The sequence below is a fragment of the Nestor notabilis genome, unplaced genomic scaffold (genome assembly GCF_000696875.1).
Source record: "Nestor notabilis isolate BGI_N333 unplaced genomic scaffold, ASM69687v1 scaffold31070, whole genome shotgun sequence".
NCBI classification, from domain to species: Eukaryota; Metazoa; Chordata; class Aves; order Psittaciformes; family Psittacidae; genus Nestor; species Nestor notabilis.
Window position 1 is genome coordinate 1 of NW_009911175.1, and position 12,222 is coordinate 12,222.

The window sequence follows — 12,222 nt, forward strand, 5'->3', positions numbered from 1 at the left end:
CCTAACTATTCTATGATTCTATGACTTGCACCCGGTCATGCGGATAACTTCCCCCTCCCCAAGAACAAAACACTTGTCTCCTTATACCAGACACCTGAATGGCTTTAAGGTCTGCATGGTCCTAAGCAAATTCCAGAATAAACCTAAGTACCAGATGCACGCAATAAGCATATTCACCTATCAGGAACTGTTTTCATTATTAATATGCTACTATGAACATTATTCCTTATCCCCACCAATAAAAAAGGCTTTGTGAGACAACACAATTGTATTGAATTCACTTCCTTTTATTGCAGTGACATCCCCCTGGTACAAAGTATTAACTGCAATAATCACGTTAAAACATTAGAAAAGCATTGTGTGTGACAGTTACAGTACAGTATCAAATCTTAACTCTTCAAACCAAGTGGGCCATTACCCACTAATGCTCAGATCTTTAAATTATTTTCAGTTATTTTTAAATATGCAATGTCAGAAAAAGCATATAAAAAGAAAGTATGTAAAAGGAAACCTAAATACAAGTGAACAAATAAATAATTGATTTGCTCCAGCTACTACTGTCTTTCTAAACCCACACAAAGAAACCTAGTCTATAGAAGATATGAATTGCCATATGTAAGTGATTTCGTTTTTCAAGTAATTAATGATTGGAACATACCTAAATTTGGCGTCAAAATCAAAAGCAGAAGTTTGGAGTGACTGCCACTAACTGACATCTTGCAAACAATTACCATTAACTACTGAAATTTTAGTGTAGCAAATAATCTTGAAGCTTGACCCCATGCCTAGCATTAGTGGACTTCTGAGAGTGCATGTGAAAAGCATCCTACATTACTTCACAGACTACCTTAACTATCCCCATATGCATATTTAGATATATTTTATATAATTTTTATACACATATATGCATGTACACACACACTTCATTTGGTTTCTGTGTTACAGATCACAAGCAATGATTTCCTGAATGGGCAAAAAAATCTTTTAAGTAAGTGTACCTGTGCATGTTTTTATTTTTTTTTAAGATAGCAGCACTAAGTCCATGCCTTACTGCCCATCTGTTCAAAAGAATGTTACCCACAAAACAAGAAGAATCACGGCAATGATTTCCATACTCACAATGTGACATCCCTTTCCTCAAAAAAACACTGTAAAACCTGTAATAGATACATTGGTAAGTTTGTTCCCCACCCCCTCACCTGGAAGGAAACAGCACTTTTACTGCAGTCTTGTCTTACAATGTCTATCATAACATCTGGGTTCATGCTGGCATCAGTTATCTCACACTTAGCAGCAAAACACACATTTGTTTTTATTAATTTTTTTTAATAAATGAAGTGATTCAATAATCTCAAATCCAATTGACAGAAACAGCAAAAAAGATTTTTTGCTGCTTATCAAGCACTTGACAACATCGTAAACTGCACTGTGTAGATTATTTTTATCTTTAATCACAACAACTTGAAGCTCTACCTTACCACACAACAATTATGCTTTGTCCTTCAAAAGGAAGTTATAGTTCAATTTGATCTTGTATTTAGCATAAAAATACACCTTTTCTGTGCATCCTTAAGTGAAAGTCACTCAACCACTGGTAAACTGATCCAGTAGCATGTCCAATGCTAATATCAAAAGCTTGTGAAATGTTTTTAGGTAATCCTTTCTATCCAAAATATATTAGGAATTTAAAAAATAGTTCACACTAGGACCTTTACACAAAGGCTCAAGTGAATTTTCTTGTGTAGGTGTTCATAGTAGACTAAATTATGAAGTTTTCAAAATATACAATGAAAGGGCACACAAGATTGGCAGTTTCTTTATTGAACATAGAAAATGTATAAAGTAGGATGCATGGAAGAGATCTAAATGGCTAGACAATCAAACCTGAGTATTATTTAATAAGAATAAATGTATTTTCTGACAACTGAATGAATTGACCTAAAAACATCTCCCCTAGTAACTAGTGGTCCTTTTAACCATTTGTTGAAAAATGCGAGAGTACTGTAGCTTTTACATTTTATATTGGATAGCAAGTTTCCACATAGTGTTTACTGTTTTCTGTTAGATAGCATCACATTGCTTATATTATCCCCATTCAAGCCTTAAGTTTTGTTTCAAAGTAAGTTTGAAAGTGACACCAAAACATAATAGGCCAAGAACTAGGACAGGTCTTTTTCTTCTAATTTGTACTAAGAGCCTCAGACAGTAAGATGAATTTGGCTTCACATTAGAGCTACGAAGCTCTAGACCCGCCTTTGCCAAGGTAGCTAAAGTTAGCCATGTATCTCAGTAGCACACATTGCCAAATTTGAGGAAAGGATCTCTCTGCTAGTAGGAACTGATTTTATTTTAACTCTTACGAAATTTAGTAGCACGAAGTCTTAACAATCACATCAGGAATTTCTGTTAGTACAACTGACCTGCCCTAATTTTGAACTTTAAATCTAACAGATATAATAATAAAAACCAAAAAAAAATCTGACAATAGAAAACATACAGTATTAAGAACTAATATCTTGATGGAAGACTGAAAAGCAGCATTCATTTTTATTGTAATATGGAAGAGACTAGAAACTAAAGGAAGTCTGATCTAAACTCTTAGCTGAAGGCAGATTTTTGACATTCTATATAAATTTACAAAATAGGATGTATGGATGAGATTTGGTTAATTTCAGAAGGCACCTCAAGGCTAAAAGGCTTTTATAAATCTATAATACTTTTATTGATCAAAAATAAAACATTTTATTGCTGCTATTCAAATAGCAAACAAAACGCTTGTCTTGTTCTTCAGTCTAACAAGGAATCCTCCCCCATTAAGCAAGATTACAGAAAATATAGAATAAAACTGAAGATGTCACACCTTTAGAAATACAGTGACTTTCCTTGTGTGCTTTCAAGTCAGTGAAATAGTGAAAGAACAGTCACTTTTTGCCTTTGTGATGTTAATAAACTATAGACCATATATATGTAAGTCACTCTCCCCTGTGCACTGAAGTACCATTTCATCATAGCTGTCCCATGTGCAGAACTCTTACGAATAGAAGGTAAGAACACTCTGGTGATTCCCACGAACAAGAAGAATTGGTGGCAGATCTTTAGAAAGTGCTTCCAACCAGGCCATGTACAGTGCACTGGAAACCGCACCTTTTCGTGCAACTGGCAAACTCCTACAATTCACAAACAAAAAAAGCATTCGACAATTAGAAAAACCTGGTGGAGTACAAGTCATATCATGTGAACATGAAAGTATGATTGTGCAGAGAGGTAGATGCAAAGTTACATTTCCTAACCTTTTCAGTTTCTGTTTTGTTTCCTCTCCTCCACCCCCCCGCCCCAACTTCAGTTAATGGGTTGAGAGTTCGTATGTTAAGCACCAGAGGCCTTTACATCTATTTACCCCTCACTTATGGCCTCTTACCATCATTTTGTATTCAGGTAGCTTCATGGAGAATTCTCCTCAGGTGAAGACAGCTTCTTGAAAAACTCATCAAAATTTTTTTAAAAAAGCTTTTTCTTACAATGCTAGGTTGGTGCAGTCTCATATTCTTTCTCACAGCCCATCCAAAACACGCCATACACTTCTCTTAAAAAACCCCTACTGTTTATTTGCCCTACTCAAACTTCACTTGCAATACTACTTCATGGAGCAATAAAGCATGATCCTAAAGAAAAACACAGCAAGGAAACCTACAATCTGCATTCTGCTTGTTTACACCAAAAGCAATTCCATGAAAATCCATCAGCAGGATGAATATGTAACTACCTAGGGAGATTTCCTAGGAAAAGAACTGAATGGACGGATGGGAAAGAAAGGGGAATATTTGCCATGCGGGAGAGGAAGAACTGTGGGAATCCTGACCCCACTACAAATGTGGAGGTAATCATCTAAAGCTACACAGGTCATTTTTCATTTATTAGTATGATAGTTCCATACATCTAACATCCAGCACTGAAACCTTGAGTATTTCTGTACTTTAATGTCAAGGCACCAGCTTTTTCCAGATCTGTATTTACACATACTTGTATTTCAAACTGCAGTTCTGTATCACTTAGGATAACAGTACACATCATTTACTTACATGACAATTATGTTAGCTGTACTTGAATGTTCTTGTAGCAACTCATTTAGCCTAATCTGGCGGTAAGTCTGTAATTAAAATGAAACTTGTTAGGAAGATCTTTTATACAAAAGTACAAAAAGTTCATTCATTCAAGAAAAATGGAAAACAGTTATGATCAATTGGTATGAGTCATTTGGAGAAAGCATGTACTTCCACCTCAGTTGGCAACCTGTTCACTTTTCCAAACCACCTATGGTTGCAAGGCTGGGAGAGGAGAAAGCAGTAAGCTTAAAATGTGGAATTAAGCCAGGTACTATGAATGTTTAGGTTTAAAGTAGTTCCTCTAATAATGGTACCACCCTCCATAGCTCTTGTAAGCAAGAACCCCTTATATGCTCTTTTTAAGGTTCTTTTAACTGTATCCTAGAAGCTTACAGTGAATACATCTTAGAGAAGTGAAGTCCTGTCTTCATCTCCATGGTGGGCCTACACTATCTTAATGTCTCAGGTAGCTTCCTCAGTAGTTTTCAGCTCTCTTATGCCAGCTAACTTCCTAGCAAACATTTTGAGGTAACCATTTCTTACAGTTCTGTTATTCTCAAATAAGCTTTAGTCTAGTTAACCTGCAGGCTAGTGTCTGAGGAAACAATTAACCTATTAGTAGGCAGAAGAATAAATCACTTCAGTTACTCACTGAAATGAGTTTTGGCAGTGTTTATACACATGAGGAACAGGAAAGCATCAAGCAGGTCATTAACCATAAAGTAACTGGACTTTATAAAATTTCCACTCTCCCCCAGCCCCTTGGTAATTTGCAGTTAAGAGATGTCAGCAGCACACCATTTCTTCCCTACTGCAAATCCTCACAGAAGTTATAAAACCCAGACAGGAAAGAAAAAAGATGCGTGGAATATATTCAAAACCATCTTGAAGAACCTAAGATCACTAAAACTGTAACCAGGGGTTTTTTTCAGATACCTGTCTATTTGAATCATGTTACAGGCTGCTACCTGAGTCTCCTCTACAGAAGCACTTGAAAAGGAATACCTCTGATGCCTCTACAGTGCATGACTACTTGGGGAAAATGTCAAGCTTTTAATTGCTCTTTAACAGCAATTAGATGTGGTATGTTTGGTTAAAACAAAACAAAACACTGGACAGCTGAGTAAAGACTATATGGTTCTAAATTAACTGACAAAATAATGTAGGAAAGGCATTTAGGTCCTTGCCTTCCCAGAAGGCAGAACTTTGTTGTTTTTTTTTTTTTTTGCAAACCACCTAAATGGTTTTAGATACTGCTTTCCATCAGCTATGCATAAAAACAGCTATGGAAGAGAGAGAATTATAAGCATGAACTCATTGATTTTACATCCACATATGCAGTAGGAGAAAAAATAAATACAGAACCTTTGTTTTGTAAAGCTCAAGTTCATTATCTGTTATCCTCCATGGTTCATCCTCCTTCATTTTATCTGCAACTTCTTGTTCTTTATCATCTTCATGAAGTCGGAAAGGCTCTATCATTTCTTCAAAAGCTGCAATACTGAATGATTGAGTTGAACAGCCATGTTAAAATAGATATGAGTCTGTGTCACCAATGACTTTCATGGTATCAGAAACTAAGTTTATTACCATGTAAAAATAAAGTGAACTGAAATCTGTTCACTGTCAACTGCAGTTAGAACATCAAATCAGCTATTTATATATGCAGACATAATTCAACAATCAGGGACATCTGTAGGAGCTTTCACTGTTCATCATGCAATAAAAAGTTTTAGCCAGTTTAAAAATAAAAACCCCAACAACTTTTGATAGGAGTTATACTGTAATTTTGAAAGTTGAGGAGTTGAGTAAGTAACAGTAGCTTCAGAATGAAATCTGAAAGACTAGTTTACATGTCACACTAAAAAAATAGCCATCAAGTCTCATGCTAGTGCCATTAGGATTTTGGCTTTGATGTTCTATTTTTTAACCTTTGCAATACAGTCCTAGAGCCACATTCAAATGCAAATAACCACAGCCATCTTCTTTACCTGTTGCCCTTGTTAGAATATGAGGTGCTACTATGAATTTACTTGAACTTTAGCAGAAACTTTGGAAGAAAACCTTCTGAAGACTGAACAGGTATTTGTTTCTACTAGAAAGAACAACTTACATTACCCTACTTTCTCTACTGACATTTAAGATACTTGAACAGCAAACACGGCTGACACAAGTTATGAAAGTAACCTGTCTTTCAACAGCACCAGCATGTGAGATGTGAGAAAAATAAACAAGATTTTTACCTATACATACTGAAATGTATGTCTTGCATCCAATGAAGTAACTGCATTTTGATGCTATTTGAATGAGGTTTTTTTTTATATAGATGACAAGGTATTGCCAGTCTTTTGTGGTTGCAAATTACAGTGTGGTAAGTTTAACAAACACTAAAGAATACCTCTCAGGATAAATTGTAGTATCAGTATGTGTACCATCTTAGCTTCTGTATAGTTAAATACTCCCCACATGCCCATTTTGTGAGATGTTCCTGTTCCTCCAGGAAACCCCGCACTACTTAAAATGTATTTTTTTCTACTCTTGGTGGTCTTTACTGAAGTTACGGTGACATCACCTTCATCAAAAAGGAAAGCACAAATATGATCTGCTATTTTTTGCCTGAACAAAAAAGAAAAGTAGTGACAATATCCTATTATATAACACCACAACATAAATCATGTTCTTCCACTTTCCTTACAGGTATTATTAATGCCAACTAGCATCTTACGAAGGTTTTGGATATATCATGGGGAATGTATCCACAGAGATAGAAAAGAAACACTCTCAGAGGAAATAACTTGTAGGTCACCTCTATGAAATAAAAATAATTCTATGTAATTTTACTATCTCAACTTGTTATACTTTAATACGTGCCACCTCTAAGTTTTTCACACTGTAAAATAGCAGGCTCCCAGGAGCTAAGACATCCAAAAGCATCAGAGTGGCAGGAATACTCGACTGTTCTAATTGCCTGATATATTCTATACATTAAAGAAAAGGTGACTAAAAGCAGGATGAAAAAGAATGCATACTAGCCTTTATCATTTACCTAAGTTGGAAATAAGTACTTTCTAATTTGCATGATTTGAAATTATTCAGTCATATGCGAATCCACATAAAAGATAGTTTTACAGCTTCAACACACTAAAGATGACTTAAATGGAAAGGAGGATAACATTTTTCAATCTTACATATTCTGTTACAAATTTTTACTGAAAGCCATCTATCATTTAATATTTTTTAAAGTTGAAAATCAGAAATAACACATGGGTCTTTAATATAACAAAGCTTGGTCTTCAAACTACAACTCCAAGTAAGATCAAAGCCATTTAAGTTATTTGTGAGCATTTCTCTTTTCCTCCAGACAAACTGGATTTTTTTAAAACTGTATTTTTCTAAGTTTAGTATTACAGTCTAAGGGCCAGAGATTTAAAAAAATACAAAATTCTATGTTCTTGGATGTAGAGGTTATTGCTTAATTTATTTCCTGCATTTTTGTGAAGCACTGGATGTCATAGGAACGACTCTAATCAAAACTGCTATGTAGGAAAGAATGAAGTATTCAAAATTCATGAATGAATCAAGTATTCAGCAAGCAAACAAGTTGGGCTTTTTGAGACTTACTTTTCTTTCTTTGGCTTAGTATTAATATCCCCAAGTACCATAATGTCTGAGAAGTCTATCCGAAACTTGCTGAGCAAAGTAGCCATCCTGTATCAAGAAAACAAGCCGTTATGCATGATCAAATTTTTAATTATTTCACAGGGTTAAACAGATAGGTGTTTGGTTGAAAAACAAGTTGTGTGTATGTGTGTGTGGGAGCAACTTAATTGTGTTAAACGTGATAGGAAATTCAGGGGGAAAAAAAAAATTGACCTGGCACACAGCTATAAATCAACAACATGCTTTGGGAAAAAAAAACCCCAAAACCCCAACATTTTGAAACCATAAAACTAAGAGAAGAGCTCTTCTTTAAAGACAAACTCAGAAAATATTTGAAAAAAAAAAATGTTAAGTGTCAGACAATGCTGCTGCATCTAGTTTAACTTGAGGTATCTCATCCAAAACAATCTGGGGGAAATGGAACTCTTTTTTGGAGAAAGGGAACAGAATATGATTACACCTCAACCAAAGAGCAACTGAAAGAAGGCTACTACGGAACAGAAAGTCATGCCCTGTGTAAAATGATCTATTAGCATTTCAAATTAAATTTTTAAAGGTAAACTTACGCTCTTCTGTCATGATCAATCCTGTTTATTTTTCCACCAATGAACACTCTGATCCTACAGTCTTTCCACTTCTTCTTGGTTGTAAGAAGATACGGAATCAACAGTGTCAAACCTGCAGTTTGACCAGAATTTGGGAACGATTCAGAAAACATAGCATCGTGTTAGAGTTTAATAGTACACATTTGTAATCTATGTATGAACCGATTTAAAGGTATCTATTAATAATTAATTAAAAGGTAACTTCAGTGACTTTTTAACATTTGTTTTTAAAGTATAAAGCACATTACCTCCGTCATCAAAGAGCCACCAGACATCAATATTGCTTTTGCCTTGTTTCTTCTGGAACTGAGTACTAGCATCAAGAAGCCTTTGGTCAGTCAAATTTAAAGGAGAAGACTGGCTCTTTGAATCTGGAAAAAAAATATGATAAAATTGAAGTTAAGCATTTTGCTTTATCACTCAGAAATTAATCAAATGCAACTTCTTAGTATTCTGTGGTATCTCCAAGTTTAAATAATAACCGTTTCTTCCCCCAACCTGACTCCAAATTTTTATTAAATTAATATAAACTGAGCTGTATTTAGGAAACCTGCAAACTCATAATTTCAGTAGCTGAAGATTTAAATGTAAGTCATTTAGCAGACATTTGAGAAATAAACGATCTGTAAGTTACACTCGCTTTCACAATTTAAGTAATTTCATACCTACTTCAGAGTGTTAGGTCATGCACTGTTGTTACCCCTTGCATATGATAAGACTTCTGTAAAAACATGTAGATACTAATTTACATGTAAATACCACGTCCTAAGGACTTGTCTTCCCTCCTTAAATCAATTTTTCTTCAATTATATGGTGAAAAGAAAAGCTAGTTTTGCATATTGGAATTCTGTCTTTTGCAACAAGTATGGTTTTGCATCTGCAAGATTGCGAAGCACAATATAAATTATTTTGCATAGCAAAATTACTGGATTTGCTGGGAACAAGACAACAGTGGCATTTTCAATTAGATTATTACAGGTAAATATATTTAAGAAACTAAAGGAAAAAAACTAACCCCTTTCCCTTAATTAAAACTTCAGTTTGAACAAAAGCCAGGAGCTCTTGTTCATCTCGGTCATTATTTTATTGGAAATTTTTAAATTTACATCTGTGACTGATTTACATTTACTTTACTGCATACTGGGACTTCTTCCAAACTGCCATTTTGTGCTTCAAGAAGTAATCTCATTTTCCATTATTAAAACACAACAGCTTCTAGCTGTTGAAATTATGAAGAAAATAACAAAAAAGTTAGATAAATTTTAGTCAAGGCAAAAATATTTGCTTAACTTGAGAAAAGTCTGAAATAAACCAGGAAGTGAAAAGTGCTCTGAAAATGCTGTTTATTTGAATTAATACTTTGTATTATTTCAGATGTTAATCTCACTTAGTGGCTGTATTATGCTTTAATTTGAAAGTTACTGAAGAACTCCAAGTAACAGAGCAGCAACCATGTCTTTAGAAGATCTACTGAATATACTGATGGAGCACTTCCACTGCCCCATTAAGTAGCATTTGAGGTACTCATAAATCAAGTTAAGGACCCAGATAGACATCTGAGACACAGAGTACTGAACAAGCTCCTGAACACATTTCAAATGTTACTTAAAAGTTCAAACAAACAAACATAAAAAAAAAAAAAAAAAAAAAAAAAAAAGAAAAAAAAAAAGAAATTTCCAACATTGGTATCTTAGACATAAGCACAATCCTTTCTCAGTAGCAACTTTGTCTGGGAATTGCCACAAAGTTGCATTTTTCCATGGTCAAATCCCTAAACACCAAGCACATTCCCAAGCAGACATGAGGAAACAATATTGCAAGGTTGATATTTTCCTCTCTTTCATTTAGATATATGTGTGTGTGTAGAAAGGAATACAAAAGGAAAACTGAAATTAATAATGCAAAAGAATGATTTAACACAAAAAAGGTGGAAAATGCCTGCCTTTTTTCAATAGTGGTTGTGTTGGAGTCTTTCCATCCTCGTCCTCCTCTGGAAGATTTTTAAAGATACAAAATAAAAATGTTAATTTTGATGTTAATGAAAGCACTACTAGTGTATATAAAAAACAAAATAAAGATGTAGAATGAAATGGATTTTCATACAAAGAAAAGAACACAAATGCAGTCTACTAGATCCTCAGATTTATTTGTACTCACATTGCTCATTTAACTATTAAGTCACTCCGAGCTTTTATTTTAAAAAGAAGAGGAAAATTGGTTATTGTCATGTCAAAATATTATGAATTACTTATGTCAGCTAACATGTATATAATACTCTAGCCTGAGGTGGAAAAACCTTCATAAATTTAGCAGCCTTCAAATCACACTTAAATGCACAGATGTGTAGCACAATTCTCAAGCAATTTTTAATGCCTGACAAACTCATTAACAAAGAAAATCTACTGCATGTCATTGTCTACTCCCCGTTTTATTTAAGCGACAGGATGCAGAAGATGTATTCTAGATACTAGAAGCCCTAAACAAAAGAACTTTAGTGCTTAGATATCAACAGCTAGAAAAGCATGACACACTTCTATTCCACACAGAAAACTGCCTTAAATAATTCCCTGGTGAGGGGAGAGAGAATCTGAAGACAGAATGAAAGAGAGAAACAGGGAGAATTCAAATTTCATTGCTAACGAGCAAGTTACCTTTACGTGAAGTTCTTTCACTAGATGATGGAGCAAAAGCTATAGAAGTGTCTGTCTCTGTCTTCTTGCTATAATCCACTTTTACTATGACATCCTTGGTACATGGAGATTTTTCTTGGGATGACAGCAATTCTTCTTCGAGAAAGCAAAGAAACACATTTTAAACAACGTAATTGTTCCAGATGGTATCATTACAGGTATGAGACAATACTGAGATAGTTCTACTCAGTTAAACTCTAATGCAATTCTTATGCCATGGCAAAGACAGGGAAAGAACATTTTAAGAAAAGGTGGAAAACAACAACCAAAAAGTCTTGTGTGAACTGCTTCAGAGTACAAAGAGACTCCTCTGAGCAAAGCTGTTAATTTCCTGCTATTTCCTTCCCAGATTTTCGCTGTTGATTGCATTACTACAGGCTGAACAAAAACCAGACCTAACTAATACTGAAAAACACAACCAGGAGGAAAACAAAATTACTTGTAGAAGTATTTTCCATTTCTACTCTAACTACAAGAAAAAGATGAACCTCAGACAAGGCCTAGACAAGTATGTTCTCAAAGCCAGGATTTTTTTCAAGGTCTGGCTTCAGTGGGGCTATGTGGTAGCTGTCAGATTTAAAGCAAACTCAGTCTCCAGGGGATATTAAGAAGCTTCTGACATCTTGGTGTTTCATTCCCCAGTGTTCTCAGGAGTTTTGTTTTCATGCTACACTCCTTGCTGTTTTCTCACACTCCTATGCCTACCGCACACTGTGACAAGCTCTCTGCTTCTCTCCAAATCCTAAGACATTTCTGTGTTTCCAGTGAAGTAACAACTCTTTCCTCTTTCAAGAGGATGCCCCCCTACAGAGCTTGTGTCACAAGTGTTCTTCATTGTGCAGCGCTGTAGGGAGCAAGCTATGAACAAATTAGATGCCATCAATTCAGCAGACAGTTGCTGCCAAAGCTCACAGGCTTTCTCCATTTTTCAGCTTGAAATTTAACTAAAGTTGTATCATTCGGCTTAAGACCACTACTACAAAGCATAACCAAGCCTTCTACATGAAAACAAAACCTTTCCAAACTTGAGATGGACTACTGCTGAGGTTTCTAACCTAGTGCATGTAGGGGCTGGCAACCCACACCAGACCCACAGCACTCTTGGATCATGCAACATTTGTTATTTTCATCATTTTTAGACTTGGGTCCAAATACTTTATACCA

General features: G+C 35.1%; 1 protein-coding gene across 1 annotated transcript in view; it reads right to left on the bottom strand.

Moving 5' to 3' along the window:
* Window positions 1-2,528: 2,528 nt before the first annotated feature.
* SLC12A2 (solute carrier family 12 (sodium/potassium/chloride transporter), member 2) overlaps window positions 2,529-12,222 on the bottom strand; it is a gene marked incomplete at its 5' end in the record, with an annotated part of 41,539 nt that continues 31,845 nt past the window's right edge. Inside the window, 8 exons of the mRNA XM_010013572.1 lie at window positions 2,529-3,167; window positions 4,080-4,147; window positions 5,469-5,604; window positions 7,725-7,811; window positions 8,330-8,441; window positions 8,617-8,739; window positions 10,311-10,358; window positions 11,020-11,154. Of these exons, the coding sequence (XP_010011874.1) occupies window positions 3,032-3,167; window positions 4,080-4,147; window positions 5,469-5,604; window positions 7,725-7,811; window positions 8,330-8,441; window positions 8,617-8,739; window positions 10,311-10,358; window positions 11,020-11,154 (845 nt within the window). The remainder of the gene's footprint in view (window positions 3,168-4,079; window positions 4,148-5,468; window positions 5,605-7,724; window positions 7,812-8,329; window positions 8,442-8,616; window positions 8,740-10,310; window positions 10,359-11,019; window positions 11,155-12,222) is intronic.